The sequence below is a fragment of the Etheostoma cragini genome, chromosome 16 (genome assembly GCF_013103735.1).
Source record: "Etheostoma cragini isolate CJK2018 chromosome 16, CSU_Ecrag_1.0, whole genome shotgun sequence".
In the NCBI taxonomy this organism is placed as follows: Eukaryota; Metazoa; Chordata; class Actinopteri; order Perciformes; family Percidae; genus Etheostoma; species Etheostoma cragini.
The window spans coordinates 13382661-13404086 of record NC_048422.1 but is presented as its reverse complement, the minus strand read 5'-3'; the positions used below and the strand labels follow the sequence as shown (position 1 = coordinate 13404086).

The window sequence follows — 21426 nt, the reverse complement described above, 5'->3', positions numbered from 1 at the left end:
CCTTTCGCGTGCACTTTAGAGAACGGGAGCAATACAGCTGCATTCACGGAATATCAGCCGAACGGGAAACCTCCCTTCATACTAGACTGTCCTCTAGGGACCAGTAGTGGAAGAATTTAACGGGACTTGCCTTTTGCTTAGGCCAAGTGTTCTTTCATGCCACGTTCTACTTGTACTCCACTACGTTTCAAAGAGAAATGTTGTACTTTTTACTTTACCATCTTAATGTCCCACTATTTTCTGAAATTGAAACGAAACAATAAATTAATAATTCAAGAAAATATATATTACTTAGCAGATTAAGCCATAATGAAAATCTACGGTGCCCTGGAGGTGACACAAACTAGGTAGGCTACATTTGTTGGCAGTCCTATACAAAATATTTTAATACAGCTCCACCTCGACCAACTACAACAGTAAATCCTGCTTTTATATGAATGCATGATTAATAATAATGTTAACCTCAATGTGACAGACCTCAATGTGGGCGGAGCTACATGTTTAACCCCGCCCCTGTTTGCTTTTACATTTTCCCGAATACACATACTTTATCGTTGGCGGGCTGAGCGATACACCTTGAACGCAACATGTGACCAAATACCATGGGCGAGGGAGGAGATGCTGCAGCTGCGCCCTGAACTACAATACCCACAATTCCGTCCGCGCGTCAACAGCTAGGATGTTGCGATATCGCTGGCAGCCAAAGATTGCTGTGGCTGCAGAGATTAGGGTGCTGGTTTGAAACCTCTGCCTAATGTTTTGGTAGATGTCAAATTGTGTGGTATCTGATTTGCAGCAACAGTTGCAACAGACGAAGGCTTAAGTTTCTTGTCGATTATGCGCTTGTTTGTGTTGATGAAAGCCTGCATCGAGCTAATGCGTTAGCTTACTCAAATCACTGTTTTAATGGACATGGAAGCAATAAAATAGCTTGTCGGGCAGCTATGTGCCATTTAACGTTTGCTTCCCTTGACTGAGGATGGAAATATTTTTTCGGCTATCGCTATCAGACAAGTTACACGTCGGATACGTCGCACTCGAAGACATTATCTTCAGAGGATAACCTGGATAACCTTACACGAAATGTCATAGCGCGTGAGTAGCTAGCACTCAGCTAGCTTAGTAATGTCTGGACGAGATGGAGAAGGACCTAATGTTATCAGCAGCAGCCGACCATGAACAGCTGGATGGATAGCTGAAGAAATACTTTCTCCGGAGATGCTTTAGCCTCCTGTGTGGTGTAATTCAATTACATAACAGCTATTCGCAACCGCTCTATCACCAACTGGCTTGTGTTGGCAAGCAAATGGGAAATTTGCCACCACAAATCTGGGTTGTCTCAACATCATAAGTGACAAAGGCAGCACTGCATGTTTTGAGGCTGCAAATAGACTTGTTTGAAGCGTCGGATTCGTTCGGTTTACAATCTGAACTGCATTATCTATCAGTGCAATCATTCAGTGCACAAGAAACAAGCACTTCATCTGTGTTTGTTTGATCCAAGTCGCAAATACTTCTGTCATTTCGACATCATGAGGAAGTTCTTTGATTCTCGTCGGGAGTTGGTGAGCTCTGGGCCTGGGTCTGGAGGAGGAGGTAGCAGCTCTGGGTCCAGTCATGCAGGTGGTAATTTCATTGGCAGGGCTTTCACTGTCGGACGGCACCAGGTCACTGTTGAGGAGATAATTGCTGAAGGTGAGATGTTTGCATGATGCTATTTGTTTGTTTGTTTGCCCCCCTTATCTTTTTAAGCATGATGCATGTTGCATCTATGTATCTTGGATACATAAATTCAAAAAAGAGGCCTAATGCTGAGTAAATGAAGGGTTGGTGGTACAGTGCAAGCTGTAGATCCAACATGATTGTTAGATTTCTTAGATACCGGTGCTAGGACTGTTTGGCATCAGCCCCAAATTACTGATGGTGAAGTGGAGGCCTGTACTTAAAGAAAACAAAAAAAAAATTCTTATATTTCTTATTTGTAGATTTTTAAAACAGTTTCTTTGAACATAATGTGAGCCAACTGTACCTGGTAGTGTTTGCACAGACTGCATACATGTTAATGCAAGTACAGCATAAAGATGAAATGAGAGAATATTGCAGTGAAGTAGTTGCTTCTGGTGAAATACTCTTAATGACTATTGTTAAACTCAGACATTCTTTAACTCTATTTTGACTTTCGATTGACCATAAGCTACTAATCTTCTTAACCACGGGCTGTGGTCATTACGTCTCCCTTACAGTATCATAATCATCGATGCAAACATTCAACCTGAACCCATGATCATAGGTATCTCTTGCAGATTTCTAGTGTTACAGTGCTATCCAATACCATTTCACTCATGTCAAGTTGAGGATGCAATAGAAGCTGCGTTGTCTGCCTGAAATTGATGACTCTGCCACAACTGAACTCAGCAAAGTGAATTTGTGGTCTGAGCTATACCAGATGGTTAGGCCTCAATGTGGGCCTCTACGTAAACCCTGCAGCTATGACATGACTAATACATAGCGCTATAAGGCTGCACCATTTGGTCCTAGTCCTTTGTATTGATACATAGACAAAGATTGCGACAGTTGTAAAATTTAAATTTCCAAAATCTGGATGCACTAGGAAAACGGGAATGGTGTGATGCTTGAATTTCAAGTCTTATACATTTTTGTATTGTTTGTAGGGAAATCTGTTAATAATCTTGTAGAATACACCTAGGTTTTGGTGACTGACCGTTTTATTTTTATCACTTTCTCAATCCTGCAGGTGGCTTTGCAATTGTGTTCCTCGTGCGAACAAATCAAGGGGTGCGTTGCGCCCTGAAGAGGATGTATGTCAACAATGAGCATGATCTGCAGGTGTGCAAATGCGAGATTCAAATAATGGTGAGTGGCTGAAATTACATATTTCTACTTGGTGTCCCACTGAAATTATGTGATATTTCTGTGGGAGTTGAAACCACATATGAATGCAACCACAAGCAAGGTGAAACTCCAATTGGGTCTGAAAGCTCCCAAGAAGTCCACTCATGCAAGTATTCTCTATTTTGTCAAGAATGACTAAGAACAAGTGCTGAGTTCAGTACAAACACAGCCTGCAGCAGGGTTGCTAGGATGACCGTACTGTATTTATTCATCTGGTTCTTGGTGAGCTTTGTTTTTGTTTTCATAGTATTGTCTTGCATGTTCTGCTCTCCTCCTGAGATCCATTGTTGAACGAGTTGTATGAGTCATTAAGGACTTAAGGACAATCTAGTTCTTGAAAGAGAGTGATTAGATTTTTATTTCCTAGTTTTGAAACATCTTTTGGAGCTGGACTCCAACAGTCATTGTCTGAAGGACCAATCAGTAAGGAAGGAAGCAATGGATGCTCAGTTTACAAAACAATGTATAAACAGTCAAAAGAATTACATACAGTAAATTCTTAGATTATAGCTCTAACAGACCCTATTTAAAGATGATATCTGGTGTTCTTCATCATCATATGATCTTTACCTCTCAGTCGCTGTCTCATTTACACGCATGCACGCACGCACACACAAACACACACACTCATCAGCAGACAGTCAGACAGTGCTTCCCCTCAGCCTTAGTACTTGACATGTTTTCATTACCTAATAGGTTCCTGATTTCAGCTCTCCATAGCTGCTCCCTCTGCAGGTGATGGCCTTACACTGCACTACAAAACACTGACCAGATTGAATTAAAATGCTTGGGGCATTAAACTTCTTATCTACCTCTTTGCGGCAAAATATGGAGATATTTCCTTACTGTTATATTGTTTTATTGTGTTGCACATAATTTAGTTGCTTCTGTGGCATCTTTTCTGAATGATGAATTCAAAGCAGAGAATCAAGTCATTGTGAAATGCTGCCATATACTGTAGAGGGTACATACATGTACATGCACTCTATTAGGCAGCTTAGCAGAAGTTGTGCCTTTTGGTACAAGCTTTATGAACAGTGTTTTTTTATTTTTTTTTAATGCTCTGGAATGTGTGTTTGTGTTCTTGCAGAAAGACCTTGTAGGTCACAAGAATATTGTTGGTTATCTGGACTCCAGTATTACGGCTATGGGATCAAGGGATGTATGGGAGGTTCTCATACTAATGGACTACTGCAAGGGTGAGTGCAGAAAGGGGAATGTTTTGTGACTGCAGCCACATTCTTCCATTACTGAAAGAATTTGAGTTTGGGTAGCAGTTTTAGAATAATAGAACAATATTAGTGTTTTAAAAGAATAACACACACAAGTAAATGTTCAATGATATGAGTTGAGGTTATTTCCCCTGTCGTTTATGGCGCTGTATAATTGGATATTGTTTTGCAGGGGGGCAGGTGGTCAATTTGATGAATCAGAGGCTGCAGACTGGCTTCACTGAGACTGAGGTGCTGCAGATCTTCTGTGACACCTGTGATGCTGTTTCTCGCCTGCACCAGCGCAAGACACCCATCGTCCACAGAGACCTTAAGGTGACACATGTTGCCACTTGTCTTCAGTGTAATGCTCTGCTCTGCAGTGTGCAGGATGGGACTGTCAGCCCATTCTGTGTTAAGTCCTATTGTGGATCACCATACTGTGTGTTTGAAGAATCATGGTTGATGTGTTTGTGTGAGTTGAAGCTCTGTGTAATTATAGATAGCTCTAATAGGAGATACTATTGTCAGATGTGTAAATACTTAAAATACCTTTCCTTTCTGCAGAGCGCAGTCAATTGCAGAAATTAATTAAAACTAGACTTACTGTACATTTGCATGTTATAATGGAATGGTGGCCTTACGTTGATTGTTGTATTCATCATTATATCAAGTGCACATGTTCCAAGATGCAAGAAGAAACTCTGGTGTTTTGATTTGGCATAATTGCTCAATTAGTGTACTGCCTCCTGACAGGGTCTTTTATATAAATATGTGTGTGTGTGTGTCTTATCTCTTGTATATCTATAGGTGGAGAACATCCTCCTGCATGACAAGGGTCATTATGTGCTGTGTGACTTTGGCAGCGCCACTAACAAGTTCCAGAGCCCACAGACTGAAGGAGTGGCCACCGTGGAGGAAGAGATCAAAAAGTTTGTGCCTCTTTTCATCTTCTTTTGCAGCTTTCATTCGTTAGCAGTCCTTTTAGGTATAGCTGCGCAGAAACTGTCAACAGTTTATCCTTCATGAGCAGCTTTGTTGTTACTTTATAAACTAATTTACACTAACAATTTTTTTCCAGCATTATTCATATTTTGACATGTGTGCAAAACAGGTTTTGCGTGAGGGGGAATAAGTCATTTTAATGTATAAATCACCACTTTCCTTAGCATCTAAGCACTTCTCTTAGCACATACTACTGTGTAGGTTATAAGTATTTCACTGCTGCAGCAAAGATTGGTAGTTCGCTTACTCTTTTTTCCCCTTTTTTTATTCTTACTAATGTATTCCTGTTTTCTTTCAGGTACACCACTTTATCATATCGTGCCCCTGAGATGGTGAACCTCTACAATAACAAGATTATCACCACAAAAGCAGATATTTGGGTTTGTGAAAAAAACTGTGATTATCATGACCGGTGCAGAATTGCTCATAGAGCAGTAATACATACTGTGTATATCATACTGTATAAATACCTTGTAAAACTAAACACCATAGCCTCCGTTGACGCAAAACATCAACGAGCTATTGATTAGGGTATACCTTGTGTAACTAACACGTATTATTTATGGTTATTGTTTGTTTTACTGTAGAACCCAAATTTGACAAAATGGCCCAAGACTAATAAAGTTGCTCACTGAATACATAGGTTTTTTTGCATACCAGCTGGTAGATAGAAAAATGTATTTGTTATGTGACTTACTGTTTATTATTGATATACTTTATTAATCCTGTCTTTTCCTCATCTGCTGTCTTTGTTTGTGTTTGGTGTGACGGGGCATGCATGTGGTTATCTTCTCCAGGCTCTGGGCTGTTTGCTGTACAAAGTGTGCTTCTTCACTCTGCCCTTTGGTGAAAGCCAGGTGGCCATCTGTGATGGCAGTTTCACCATTCCAGACAACTCCCGCTACTCTTATGATCTTCACTGCCTCATTCGTTAGTCCTTCTTAAACACTAATTATGATTTCCACAACATCAAATTCTCAGTTCTCACAAAGGCATGCATCTGTGGTTAAAGTGGGAATATCTACTTACTGACTTTCGTAACTCTCCACTTTTTGAGTCACACTCTCTTGTTTCTTTGTGGTTTTTCAGGGTACATGCTGGAGCCAGACCCAGACAAAAGACCAGATATTTACCAGGTGTCCCATTTTGCTTTTAAATTAGCTCAGCGGACCTGCCCTGTTCAGAATGTGAAGGTCAGTCTTTCGCTGCACCAATGTCAGCTGAAATATTTGGAAATGCTTGGCTTTCTCTCATCAGGAATTGATTTTCAGGTCGTATTTAGTGGAATCTGCTAAGAGCTATCTGCCTGACCAAACACTTTTAACACTGTGGGAGGAAAATCTGTACTAATTCATCAGTTGCAAACCACAGAGAATGCTTGTTGATGAAATTCTGCACTTTTACTGCCAATTGCCACAATCTGGACATTTTAATTGTCAAACGTTGCCTGTACCATTGTCATTAATACTGCTTAACATTTCTTTAAAGATATAGCATTTTCTTTCCATAATCCAGAATTCTCCAATTCCTTCTAAACTTCCTGAGCCAATCAAAGCGAGTGAGGCTGCAGCAGCAAAGAAGAGCCAGGCTAAATCCAGGCAAGCATGACCTGTTTACATTGTATCACCATTAAAACTGTAATAACACAGCATTTTGTGGAAGTAATTAGGTGCAGTCAGTATTTTGATACACATTACATAATTATGTTAAGACTATTTCCCATGATTAACAAGAAGGCCAACATGCTGCCTTTGTTGCCAGACTGACGGATCCAATTCCCACCACTGAAACCTCCATTACCCCTCGCCAGAGGCCCAAAGCAGCACATACCCAGGCTGCAGCTGGCATCCTACCCATCCAGCCTGCTGCTCTCACCCCTCGCAAGCGACCTAATCTCCCTGGTGGTGCAGCACAGCCTGTGGGTATGTACAGCACTCGGTCCTCACTGTATTCTTCTGTTATAGCAAAAAGAAACCAAGCTTTGATTAAAGATGTGCATAAAGACAGCAATCCCTCTAATCATTTATGCGCACATTGAATTACACAATTTTCAACAAGAACAGATCAAGTATGCAGGTTAAAACTCAAAATGCAAATGAAAGCAATCTAATCACAAGCCCAAAGTGATTATAAAATGATTTTCTCCAGATTCTGCTAGATTTTAAAATGTGTCCATGCTGTTGAGTAATTTGTACTCTGTCCTTTTTTTAACATCCTACAGGAGTCAGCTTAAACCTCTCTCAGCCCGCTGCAGCTCTGCAGTCGCAGAAGGCACAGACTTCAGTTCTGCCACTCATCCAGTCACAGAACAATTCAAGCCAGGCCGTGGCTCCACAGAAGCAGGTACATGGACAGGTATTACACCGAACAGACTGCTTTTTACAGGTGCAAATTAATACAAACCCTAAAATGTATGACAATGTGCAAAAAATCAACCAGAATCAAACCCCTTCAGGAAAGTATAATGCATGTTTGGCTGTTGTCTGTCCCTTCATATAGCTTCACATTAGTGATGTTGATTAATCTATTACTAGATTGACAGAAAATGAAATGGAAAGGTTTTGATCATTGTTGTCCTTTTATCCGGTTAAAGGTATTTGACTTTTGGTCAGACAAAACAAGCTATTTCAAAACCTAACTTTAAGCTCTGGGGAATTGTGATGGTATATTGTAGTCAAAATCATGAATCAATTCATTGAAAAATAAACCACATTCCAAATAACCATACATATCAACCCAACACAAATATAAATTCACAGATGCTTTTGGAACTTAGAGCACTAAGTTAGACCTATATTTTTAAACGGGTGACGGTTGACCTGTCTGCACATTATTTTATTTATTTTTTATGAATTACTTTGTGATTTAAATTTTGCACTTAGTATGTATATATTATATGTAATATGTATCATATTGTATCTCTTATGTAAAGCACTTAGTGATTTTAATCTGTGAAAGACCTATATAAATACATTGCACTCACTTAAATGCTTAATTTCTTACTTACTTACTTGAGGTAGTTTGCGGATGTAACAGATTTGGTCATATATTTCTGTGTGATAGCCGGTGCAACCAGCCACCGCTTCAAGAGCAGAAACTACAACAGCAACAGCAGTCGTGTCAGCAGTGACCAAGACTGAGGTCCAACCCCAAGCACAGCATATAGTGCAGCAACAGACCACACCTCCCTCTGTGGCCAGCGGCACCTCTCAGCAGGCAGCTCAGACTCCGTCGAGCCCGGCCCCACCTCAACGCCCGACTCGACGCAAGCAGGCTCAGCAGCCAGCGACTCAGCAGCCAGCAACTCAGCCGCCAGCGGCTCATCCTTCACCAGGCAAACCGGCCTCTGGTCAGCCGCCTGTATCTCAGCAGCAACATATAACTCAGCCATCAGCTGCTCAGGCTCAGCCTGTCTCCACTGAGATCAGCCCAAAAGCAGCAGTTACGGTAAGTTCTGCTCACCGTCCAGCTTCTGAACATCATCACCACTGTAGATGTAGAGCTGTCAGAATGAATTACTTTATTTTCTTTTATTTGTCCGTAATCTTTTAGAGGCATGGCATTGTGCTATCATCATCCATCTATCCATCAATTGTTTCCATTTTTTACCCTAGGTGGGACTTTAAGAGAGAAATCTAAATATTGTAAAAATATTTACTATACCTGTTTGTTATATTCGAATCCGTCTATCCGTTTACTCCTATTCCTTTTTTTTTGGTCTGGAGACATTTTGCATCCAATAATTGATCATCTGTGTTTTTCTTTTACTCTATGCCCCTTTCGATCAGACTCCACCTGCTTCTCCAAAGACAACTGAAGAGCAAGGCCACCAACGCACGCCAAGTGACGCCACAGCCAGCAGCGTTGCTGGACTTCCAGTGAGTGACTTCTTACAGCAGCCACAAGAAGCTAATGAAGACGCTGCCCTCAAACAGTAAGTGTCACATGCACTGGAATAAACCTGAAGAATTGTCCAAAGTCTTCCCCTGTTTGTTTCATTCATGATATGTATTTTTTACCGTAGATCACTTTCATCTCAACCTAGCACTGCCCAGCTTATTCAGCTCGGTGGTGATGATGCAGGCCAGGAACAAAAAGAAGCTGGACCCACTGTTGATGCCACCAACACCCCCACACAGCCGGCATGGAACCCATTTGACGATGACAACTTTTCCAACCTCACTGCAGATGAGTTCAAAACTGAGGACAAAAAGCCTTCTGGTACTACTTTTAGTACTACTGTGTTTGATGTATATTTGTATTAATATGTTGTAAACTTTAAATAACTGGAAATTTCCTATTTCCAGAACTGCCCTCAGAAATTAAGTCATCTTCTGAGGAGTTGATACCAGGCCTGCAGGCCTCAACCACGGATTATACATCCCAAGATACTGGTATGTCCTTTAGACAGTCTACAGAATCCATGTCTTTCTTCTGCATGAATTTGAACCCATTAAACTTCACAGACCCTTTACAACATTGTCACAAACTCGGATTGTCCCTACAAACACAGTTCAGTCCAACATAACACATTTTTAATATTTATCATAAAATGCGAAAGCTGTTTGTCATGGAGCTACATTTTTCTTCTAATGAAATGGTTCTGCCTCCAACAATGGTGTCTTTGGAAGTCATTATACAACAAGTGGGATAAAGTTTGAAACAAATGCAGTTATCAAGGGACTCAAACAAACAAATGAGTTTAATTGTGTCAAACAGCGGAAAAATAAATTTCCATATTTCATATATTGGGGGGGACATGACCCCGCTGTCCCCTCACAGCAATTGCACTCTTGGTTCAAGTAGTTAAGTGTCAACCAAACATCATTCCTGTCAACAGAGAGCATTTCTTTAGCAATGTTGCTCCGTCTGAGATATACAGGAAAGATATGTTGTGAAGTTTTTCCCCCACTTCAATACCTCACTGCTGTACCGATGCCAGATAGATTTGACAGCTTGCTGGTAATGCACATGATCCATCAATCAGATTGCTTTAAGAAGCTTTCAAAAGCTGCTGATGTGTTCCACATAAATAAAATAAAGGGTTTGGTCTGAATAAAAGAAATGCTGTTGAGAGTTCTGAAGCTACTGTTCCTGTACTCAGCCAGTGTAGCCACTAATTTCTTTAATGCATTCCCTTTAACAACAGAGACAAGTTTAAGAATTGATTTGCTGCTGTATTAGGTAGCACTGTTGCTTAGAGTCTTCTAAATGCATTCAAGAGCTCATAAAGTTTCATTTGGTCTGTTGGAATAAATAAAATGCACTCCGGATTAGCTGTGTTTATGTAGACATGTCCTTATTTGAAAACGCCCATGCAGCCATAGTCCCTTTTTAATAACCACAGATAAAACCACAGATAAATACACACTTGACTGGGTATAAACCGTCGTAATTGGTCTAAATAGTAAATACTTCAGCCAAATTTGTATTGAAATAAGCAAATTGCAGAAAAAAAATCAGCTCCCTCGCATAATACATTTTTAAGCAAATTGTTTTGGCTTTGTAATGGATAATAAATCTTTGCTTGTAAACACTGCTTCTGTTTCCTAGATGAAAGACCATCCACCATTTTTGATGTGGATTCAGGAGCCTCACTGCTGGTTGTCCCAGATGCTTTCGGTATTCTTGAACTGTCAGGTACACCAGGTAAATAATATCTCTCTCTCTGTGGATGCAATAAACACACTTCTACCTTTGTATGGTCTTTTTCTCAGATGTGGTCAAATTTGTAGTCTCCACATACATAATTATTGATTCATGAAAAGCAATAGCATGTGTTGATTGTCCTCATGTATCCTTAGTAAAATGAATAAATAAATAAATAATAGTACATAAATAATGGTATGGAAGTACATGTTCTAAACATTAGGAACATGATCAGTAGCCAGTCTGGTTCCAAACCAAATATGGATCTGTGAACACACTCTTTCAGCCTGTAGTCATCTATCTGCTTACTATATCGGCAGTACTCTGTGACTTACATTTTTTGAAACAGCTGATATTGTTGTTGCACTTTGCTCAAGTACATCTCCTTTATTTTCTCCTAATTCTTCATCGGCCTTCAGAGAAGCTGATTGAAGGTCTGAAATCTCCAGACACATCTTCACTCATGCTACCCGACCTCTTGTCATTGTCGGATCCCTTTGGTGGATCAGCGGGAGAGTCTGCAAAAGGTGTGTGTGTGTGTGTGTGTGTGGGGGTGTGTGTGGGTGTGGGTATGTGTGTGTGTGTGTGGGTGTGTGGGTGTGGGTGTGTGGGTGTGGGTGGGTGGGTGGGTGCGTCTTTACAACAGCCATGTATTCTTGTTAAAAGATCTTCAAATAGTACAGCTTTGTAACTAGTAGAAGTAGCATAAATCAGAGGGTTGGTGTATGTCTCTTAGAATCATTTTAGATCTCAGAGCCACGTGTCCTGTTCCTCTTTCTACTTGAACCATAACTAAACTTTACCGTCTTTTGTTTATAACTTCGGCTTCTCCTGACCCGGCCCAGACCCTCTCACCCCGGACGACTCTCTCCTGGGCTGCTCTCTGATCTCTGGTTTGTCCGCCCCTCCGCCTGCGAGCAGCGCCACCTCCTCCGTCTCTTCTGCTCCCACCTCCGCTGCTTCTGCGTTGGATGATTTCAGTCTGTTGTCTGGGGACTCTGCACAGCCTATAAGAGGTACGCTGTAAGATCTAAAGACACCCTACTTTGGTACGGAACACCTGTTGTCTGCAGTAGTACTCAATAAAAAGAAGCAGGAAAAGATGTGTGTTCATGTTCGTGAGTTAGAAAAAAAGGAGAGTTTAGGAAGAATGCTTATTTGGGTTCTTGTTCAAACGCTTGTGTTGTGTAGCCGGCTGCTGTCTGCCTCAGTGTGGACGTGACCCAACGCTGTTTTATGCAAAGATTTTGATTGCTGAATGGAAGTTCTCCATCTAGATAGACACTACTGAAAAGTATTGTGACAAATTGATGTAAAGATAGCGGGCGCCATCATGAAAACAAAAAATAAATATGTTTCCCTTTTTGGTTTCTGATTATTTTCTCAAAGGAGAACACAGGGCATGTGATTTATAGATCTGTGACAGGCCAAAGGTTTTTGATTTAATTTCAGTTGGACTTTTAGCTATTGTCAACACTAGAGGGCAAAAAAAACCAACTCAGATCTTTCATAAACTACATCATCTTAGCAACTTCTTGTGCTGATGTCAGAGTGCAATGTAACAATCCTGACATTTTCTGCAGCAAGCTAAAGTTTCCGACCTTCTGGGTGTCAGCAGTAGCATTTCCATCATCTTAGCAAATTCATCTTGACAAACTGTTATGTCATAACTTCATAAAGTTTCAACATTAAAGGCAAGTAAATACATTCAAAACTTTACTCACTATAATGGTTTTCCTGTGTACACTAGGTTGATGTTAAAAAAATTGTTTTAAAATTGTAAAATGTTACAAATTACATTTTTGTTTTGTTTTTTTAGGTAGCAAAGTACTTCTTTTTAAATGGAATAATCTGTAAGATTGCATCGTGTGTCCCAAATTGAGAGCTCAACAGCTGTGGTTTGGTTGTTGGTCGTTGGCTGGTGAACGAAGACATTTGTTTTTTTTGTTGACAGTGCCAACACTGAATCACAGCCTGACTATGTGCACCAGCTGCAAGAGCCTAATTACTACTGATCTCTCCTCATAATATCTTATCCAACAGGCTTTGTACCACTGGAGAGCTTCTGGTGTGTTTTTACTGTAACTTGTGATTTTCTGAAAATGTTCATTATGGTTTTAAGTCTGATTATTGTTAAGCTAAACTATGCGTATGTGAAGTCTCTACTCAATGCTTAAATACAAATAATCGTTGTTTCTTACGGCCACAATGGTCCTTTTTTATTATCTTTTCACTCCTAATCTAAAACTTTTTCTGGCACACTTGGGCTTTCACACTTTTCCAATAACAGCCCACCTTTCTTTCATCATCTGCAGATTCGTCTCTCTTGATCTCAGACTTCGAGCCCCTGCAGGCCGCTACGGAGGCAGGCACCGAGGATGAGTTTGATCCGATTCCCGTCACAGGCCGGAAGAACTCCCAAGGTAAGTCTCTACTTTCTGTACCAAGAAGCACAGGTGGGACAATTTGGTCTTTAAAATGAAAGACACAGTGATTGGCGGTTTATTGGCTTTCTTCAGTTGGATGCTGATTTGCAAACCTATAGATAACAGGATCCGGCACTATTTTTACATCTTCAGATTGTTTTAAAACCAGTAGAGGTAAATTCTGTCCTCTCTTTCTTTCTCTCTCTTTCTTGACCTCTCTCTCCCCTCCTTGACTGCTGACTTTGCTTGTTGTGACCCCCCCCTTTTGCCTGTATTTGTCTCGCCTCCCATCTTCCCCCCCTGTCTTTCCGGCCAGTTTCAGGAGGCCACTCGCGCAGTAACAGTGGCGGCTCTGAATCCAGCCTGCCCAGCTTGGCCCGCTCCATACTGCTGGTGGATCAGCTCATCGACTTGTAGGCGGCTTCCCCCCGTAGATGCTGTAACACTGGATTATAGATTGGCATAGCATAATGGCAATCAACACTGTGTCATGGCTAACTTCCTGCATCCCCCCCCCCCACCAGCTGTCATCTCCATTTTAGTTCCTACAGTAGAAACGTCCTTCGCCTTTTAGTGCTTCTTCACACCTGCCTTCTCCGCCGTATAAATTGCATTATCTGGCTTCTCTTCACCTCTCATCTCTCACCCTCTCACTCACATTTTCTCTTGGTTGTAGTCCCAACACATCATGTACTGTATCTTCCATTGGTTTAAAAAGTGGCCAGTATACTCACATCACCCTTAGTTTCTAAAGACTAACCATTACATCTTTATGTCAATCAGGATATATTATTGCTGTCCAGTTTGTTTGAGCAATATTACATTATGTCTAATAGCAAACAATAGAAGATCGTTGTTGTAATGTACAATAGACATAGTTATAAGTGGTTGTAGTTATTCTCGTGCACAAGTGAAATTGTCGTTGTTTGCCTTCTTTTAAATTCTCTTGCCCAGATTTATTTGCACATTTTAAAGTAAAAACCATGGAAAAGTTGAAATGACCATTTGTTTAAATGAGGTCAGAGTATTTCTTCTGTGAAAAGGAAACTTGTAGACATGTAGCCGAATTTGCACAGTAGCATAAATGTTACCTCTGTTATGGCTGTTGGATGGAATATCTATAACAATTTAAAGCTGCTATAGATTAGACTGAAAAATGAAGCAAAACAGCCATAACCTTATTATTAACTGTAATACAAGTTATTGTGACGGAGAGAAGAACAGGGAAGATTGCCCTGCTTGGACTAAACAGTGAAGTGCCATAAAATAATCTGTGAAATAACTGCTGTCTGGTGGAGAAAGTGTATCAGCTAAACTCTAAATATAATATAACTACAAAACAAAATAAATTATGTCCAATAGACAAACTGTAGTTTTCAAACAAAGAAACTTTCTCATTTGCTGTTATTTTATCCTCAAGGCAAACAGTAGGTTGTTTTGGAATTAAATGACAAATCAGAGTCATGTAACACTTTGAATAGCAGTGTGCCATATCAATAGAAAATGCATGAAATCACAACAGTAATTTGAATAATCAGTAATAGGAAATAGTAGAAATACTGTAGCTTTTATCTAGAGCGAGACAATTCATGAAGATTCAGGTCATTCTTGGGCACTAACAGAGACAGTAATATGGCTTTTAAAAATGATTTTCACTCACTCGCACTTTTTGTTCAAATATCAACACAAACATTAGTTCTGCATTGTGCAATCCTACCTACATTCCTGTCATTTGTTCATTCCTAATTTATGTAAATAGATATCTGCAACCCCTGCAGGCTCTTATCAAGACCATAGAATAGGTTATTCTTCCTGTGTATATATTAAGTCATTGTCATAAAGCTTTACTTGTGGAAAACATATTGCTTTACTTGTAAAAGCTCATATATCCATCTATATATACATATATGATAGATATATGACTCAAAATTAAATTGTTTTCCTGTTAATAAATGTTAATATGAATAGAGTGTTAGAGAATGAATGTAAGAAATAAATAGTCTATTATAAACGATATCTATGATTCTGACACCATTATCACTGAATAATATTGAAGAAAACTCTATATAAATATTTCATTCCTATTTGTGGAACTGTGTTGACAACGTTTTTTTTCTTCTTGGTTTTATCTACTCAGATATTGTCAGTACATTATTGTATAGATGATAATCCTAGTCTTTGTTGAACCTGGAGATGAGTCTTATTCACCTCCTCTACCTTTGTCAAAAGAAAGTGAGCCTGTGTTATGTTTGTTTACACGGACTGATGAGGGATTATATTTTTATTCAAAACAGTTGACAGTTTTCTGAAAAGCGGGAGCTTAACCTCTCGTTTTATTTCATCGCTAAACTAGAAGTTTTCTGAAAAGTTGTGCTTTGTAAAGCTTTGTTTTGCATTACAGGCTTTAGTGATCACAAAATTCATATCAAAAAGCATGGCAGTGTTGTTGAATGTTATGTTCATGTGTGTTGGTATACAGTGTTATGATAAGTATGTTTGTATGTATGTATGTATGTGTGTGTGCGTGGGTATGTGTGTGTGTGTGTGTGTGTGTGGAGTCTGAATTGTTGAATGTGTTTTCCAGTAGCCTACTTGTGTTGTTGTTGTTTGCTGCAAATATGGCGACGGTAACGATGTCATTAAAATCTCTTCTGAAAGCACAGCTCCCCCCCCCCCCCCCCCCCCCCCCCCCCCCCCCCCCCCCCCCCCCCCCCCCCCCCCCCCCCCCCCCCCCCTTCCCCCCCTCCCCCCTCCCCAAGTTCTCTCAGGAAGTCAGAACTACATCTGAGAGTTGGATTTTATTGGCTTACTGCTCCCCAGTCTCACTGTCCTCTGGATGTCTGCGCTCCATGTTATAGTTAAGAGAATTTGTCTCAAAGGTTGATGTGTGAGGGGCTCTGTGAAGTGTAAAGGATAAATCTGCCAGTGGAGATATAACACTCAGCATTAAGTCAGCTGTTCAGGGTTTAAAAAAACCTGCTCCAAGTCAGCAATATTAGCAAAATCAGCTTCCTGTGCATGATTACACTTGGAAGACTTTTTTTGGGTTAGAAAGTGATTATTTTGTAAGATCTACTTAAAATAGTCCCTTCTGAAGGCGGCAAAGTAATTTAGAGATTTAAGAGAAATAATCAGGATTTATAGAACATTGAATGTCAAACATGTCAGTAATATTGTGGTTTAATGCAGACAAAGTGCACAAATCATAATAGGTTTTTACAAGCTAGTTAGATACATTCTACTTGCATACGTGCAATTTCAAATACAACCTACTGAGTGGTCAAAGTTGAGCTAGCAGTATAAAATAAATCAATCCTTAGAACTGAATCCTAAAATTCAGAATCTGAGAATAGTGCTGCCAAAAGCATGGAGCACAGTAAGTGACTGATTCACATGTTCTTAAACGATGAAAGGCTATGACAAGATTGAGAATACTTTGAGTAGATCTCCTAATTTCAATTTTTAATTCCATCCTTTTTTTTTCCTTTTTTTTTTGAAAACTTAAAAGGAGTGGCTGGTTTTAAAGCAACAGTCTCCTAGGTGTTTGTAGTGTTGGTACTGCATGTGCAACCAAATCATCATCTTGATGATCCTTCCTCTGAACAACTCAGCCTTTTGCAGTTACTGTTTGAACCTATGCAACTCCCGAGCTTTCTCCCTGTAGCCGCCAGCGTGCTGTTGTAATCGGTAAAGCCAAGCAGGTAGTGAGATTAGTCTTTGATGTGAATCAGAAGCCCCCCATTTTTTCTTGTTTTGCCAAAAATGAAAGCTGTTGATTATCTGATACTACTGAGTGTTTCAAGACTCTTCTTGTCTTTTTGGCCCAAACCTGCGTCAGAGCTGTGATATTGTGTGCTCCTTCTATTTTTGTGAGATAATTAAAGAATTATTAAGGGATGGCAAATAAAATACAAATGTGAATGTCAACGTGTTGAGTATTGATTGTAAGTTTTTCTTTGTTGAATATTGATTGATGTACAGTAACTCAAAATGACAAAAAGTTATCAGTCAAAAAAATCATTTCAGTATTTATAAGTGTATTCCACATTTTAAACGACTTTGCTTCAGACACAGTCTGTTACAGGTCTTGGAGAGTACTACTGTATGTGAACAACTTTAAAGCATTTTGTGTCTTCAGAGGGAGCTGCATGGTGTCATTAGCTGCTGCTAGCATAATAAACCCAAATCTCCAACCCAACTGTCGGCAGTCAAGTTGCATTGTGGGCAATGTAGGCCCCAGGTTTGACAATGAAGATGACAATATATCTGGTTCTTCTGCATCAATTTGTATTCTTTTATTTCTAAACTGTCCATGCATCTGACTTTGTTAAAGGAGTGCAATGCTAAATTGATGGAATTAACCTTTAATTGTTTATCATCAGTCTTGCATGCGACGATTTTTGCACGAAGTATTTTGAGTGAGATTAGTGAGGGCTTAAATTATCTAGTAAATTAGTTGTTTATTTGTAGCATAATATAGTAGGAGAGATTTAACTGTGCACTAATCAAATGTTTATTCTGCTCAGATAGCAGGTTAACTCTACTCAGGTAAGACCTTCATGCCCCATTCAAATGTCAATCCAAGTTAAAAAAATACATATATATATATATTTTTTGTGGCTGTGGTTATCATTTTTTACTATCTAAATGAAGTAGAGTCAAGAGTCAGGAATACATCTCCAACACCAACAAGTTTACTTTTCAACTGTTAAAAGTCCTGATCAGTACATATCTTGGTCGTGACTCTAATAACCAAATTTAAAAGGTCTTTATCAAAAATGTGTGTAAACATATTTACCAATATATTGTTATTGGAATATCTATTGGTCTCAAAAATGCAGTAGAATTTGGGGTAATTTTCAGATAGCTAACATTTCAACCTAACCATCTGTTATAGTGTTTTGATCCACTTCAGTACGATTATCCAGATAAATATAAAAAAGAATAGAACCTTATTTTCCAGTGGAAGTAGCTGATCAAAACCCAAAATTTGCACAAGAACATGTGTCTTAGATAGCAAAATATAACATTTTATATAAGAGATTCAGAGATCAGCAACGCTTTTGAGCATGTATCTTCATATCTGACCTCTCTCCCATTTTTTCCACAAACAGACCTGCAGAGGGAGCTCAATAGAGATGTACTGCGAGCTGCTCGGACTGTGGCGTCTGTGCAGCTCACTGAGGAGTATCAAAGGCTGAGGATCCAGCAGAAGACTGCTGCACGTGTCTATAATAAACACATGTTGCCATCAGGTGAGAGGAGGGTACAACGCCATACTATACCTGCTACTTCCACCAGCCTGCCTTTCATACCTGTCAACAAAGTATCCCAGTTCCAGTCCCCAAACGACCCAGTGACCTCTGACGTCTTCCAGCTGGCCCCTTTTAAAATGCCGGGGAAAGAAAGCAAGATGGCATTCAGCGGCTCCTCCTTTTCTGCGTCTCATACACCTGCTGAGACATCTGATGTTTTCCTGCAGGCACCTTTTGGAAAAAGGCAGGAAACCACTCAAGCTGTTCCTACTAACACACACATATTTAAGTCTGGTACACGGCATATTCAAACCTCCAAACAGTGTCACCTGGTGCCAGTATCATCTCCCCTCGGTCCTCCGTCTCTTGGTATTCGGGCCCTTTCTCTGCACACGGAGGCGCCTCTGCTCCAGCAGCCGGCGGCGGTGCACCGGGTCGTCTCCAGGATCGGGCAGCAGGCCGCCGTGGGTTCGGTAGCTGTGGGGCCTCTGCATTCCTGGACAATCGGGGGAAGACCTCTGGATGACCAGTTCACTGCTGCGCCTTTCCAGCCGAGATGCTCTCAGGGGAAACCTTGATGATATAATTAATTGCTTAAAATATCCCAAGTCACATCTTTTTTTTTCTGTAACTTAAGAAGGAGAAAAATTAGAGTCCAGTTCCAGAGTTACAACCATTTCTAATGTAATTTCCCCCTTGTCTTTAATAAGGCAGCATTTAAACAAGTGAACATATCATTTTTACCAATGATGTACTTGTTTAAACTTAACGTTCTACCTCAGTAATGGTATTTGCTTTCAGTCTGAGCACAGCGGTGCATCATTTCGCGCACTTTAAGTGAACTTGGACAAAGACATTTTTAAGATGAACTTGAAGGATTGGTCCTAGACTCAATTTAGGATATCAAAAAGGGTTTTGTTAGAGACCCAATCTCAGTTTTTAACCATATAATAAATAACCGTTTAATTTAAATAATGAAGGAATAGCATTTATTGTGTTTCTCGGTGGTCATAAAAATATAGGTCTGTTGTACTCAGACCTTTACAAACATTACTGTCTTACCATTCTGATGCTGTTATATTTAACAGCTGATGCTGTCATATTTAAAAGCATCAGTTGTTTTCAGTTTTAGCCTTTGTATAAAAAATACGCCAATCCATTTGGCACTGATTGCAGGTTTTATATCCTTTCTAGTTGTTTAACCTTTTTTTTACATTTACAATATGGATTGTGGCTCTAAAACCAGTATTCACTTTTTCACAATGGTTGCCGGCTTGCAAGAAGTGCTGCAAAAGATGCCAAACATTCTGCTGCGAGTCAAAGAAACCATTGGAAAATAAATGTAATGGTGTGAAAGGTGTTTCACACAGTTGAAGGATAAAAAATGTTTATGTTATCATTACTTTCAAGTTAACAGAGTGAAAACCGTAAACCTTCTACAAAGATTTTAAGTAAAGATAGGTGAGTTACGAAAAATCCTGAATGGCTGGTCATTAGAAAGCTGTACTGGAACCAGTATGATGTTAAGTCAATTTAACTGCTTTACTTCTTAATAATTGTTCACAGGCTACACCAGTGCTAATGGACCTTTTTAGAGTTCTACCAAAAAGATTTTTGAACCTGCTGGTGTTGTTTGTCTTGGTATTTGAAATGAAACATATCATTTCTGTGGTTCAAATTCACTCATGTCTTAGAGCAAAAAGTGACAGGCCAGAAGAAATTCTCAAGAAACATCATCTCTACCAAGTCAACTTATTTAGTAAGTGATGTGATTTCAAATAACGCGTCTAATTTTGCTTCATATATATATATATATATATATATATATATATATATATATATATATATATATATATATATATATATATATATATATATATATATATATATATATATATGTATATGTGTGTATATGTGTGTATGTATATGTCATTGTCACTGTTGTTTTTTAAACCGTGCTGCCTTGCCATGCTAAGAGTATTTGTAGGCTGTGTTTCTATATTATTAGGCTAGTAATACTGCACATTAGGAAAATATGTCTTTGTCAATGTATTTTATTAAAGGTTTGTAAACATAATAGTATTGTAGTCTTTCTACTAGTACCTCATTGCTAACTTGTTTCACATAAGGGGATCCAGGTTTTCATGCCTGTTCAAATTTGTACTGTTTTTAAGTAGGGATGGGGGCCCCTTTTTGGCAGTCTGCCAATTATCTGAATCAGCGTTTTATTACAGTTAATAGGTTTATTATCATTAAACATGCGCTACTTTAGCTTAGCTCCACCTCTGTGTCTGTCCCTCTGCTTATGTTTCTCAATTTTGACTTGAAGATTTTAATTTTCACTGTAAATGCATATCGGTCCAAATATGGGTAATCTGTTTCATTAACTACTAATAATTGGTATCAGCCTTTAAAAAACAATATCTGTTGATCCTTAATTTTAAGAATACAACCATTACAGGACTGAAGGGTCCTTCTCTTCTGTGTCCATTACAGACTTGCTGAGGTTTACTTTATGAGGATGATGAGTCTGATTTCTTCCAGATCTTAGATGCAGCAGGATGTAGGTGCTCCACATGCTACTGTTGCAGCCTTGTCTTTGAAGCTGACACAGGAAACCCATGGGTATAGTATTATATATATTAAATAGTATTTATCTTAATTTTATTCATTCCTGATTTTACAGGTTAAACAAAACAGAGAGATAAAATGGAAAAAATACACTATAAACACAGGTGTCTATTTGACGGCTAATTTTCATGTCAGACTGAGCGCCCAAATGGGCTATATACTTAAGACCCTAGAAAAGGGCAAGTTGAGCTTGTGTGAAAGTTGAGCTGCTTGTTTTTATTCAACAATGTGTCAAGCGTGCACATGGAAAAAGAGGATAGAGAGCCAGGTCCTGAGCCGATTTCATCAGCGTATGTCAGGATTTGTATAAGCGAGTGGAAATAGATAAGTCTGAGG

General features: G+C 39.4%; 1 protein-coding gene across 4 annotated transcripts; it reads left to right on the top strand.

Moving 5' to 3' along the window:
- The first annotated feature begins 652 nt into the window (after window positions 1-652).
- Window positions 653-20186, top strand: LOC117959403 (AP2-associated protein kinase 1-like). 4 transcript variants are annotated; one of them, XM_034896528.1, is made up of 21 exons: window positions 653-1695; window positions 2756-2874; window positions 4004-4112; window positions 4318-4460; window positions 4935-5056; window positions 5428-5509; window positions 5927-6059; window positions 6219-6322; window positions 6645-6727; window positions 6891-7051; window positions 7351-7472; window positions 8193-8576; window positions 8918-9063; window positions 9154-9350; window positions 9437-9523; window positions 10683-10778; window positions 11198-11305; window positions 11624-11790; window positions 13090-13201; window positions 18319-18354; window positions 18385-20186. In XM_034896528.1, exons 1-21 carry the CDS (start codon window positions 1533-1535, stop codon window positions 19035-19037), a joined length of 3327 nt encoding a protein of 1108 aa, XP_034752419.1. In that variant the 5' UTR covers window positions 653-1532; the 3' UTR covers window positions 19038-20186. The 4 variants fall into 4 exon arrangements, with proteins under 4 accessions (XP_034752419.1, XP_034752418.1, XP_034752421.1 ...); XM_034896530.1 differs by lacking the exon at window positions 18385-20186 and adding an exon at window positions 17731-17752 and having other exon boundaries at window positions 654-1695; window positions 18319-18357; XM_034896527.1 differs by having other exon boundaries at window positions 18319-20186.
- The last annotated feature ends 1240 nt before the right edge of the window (window positions 20187-21426 follow it).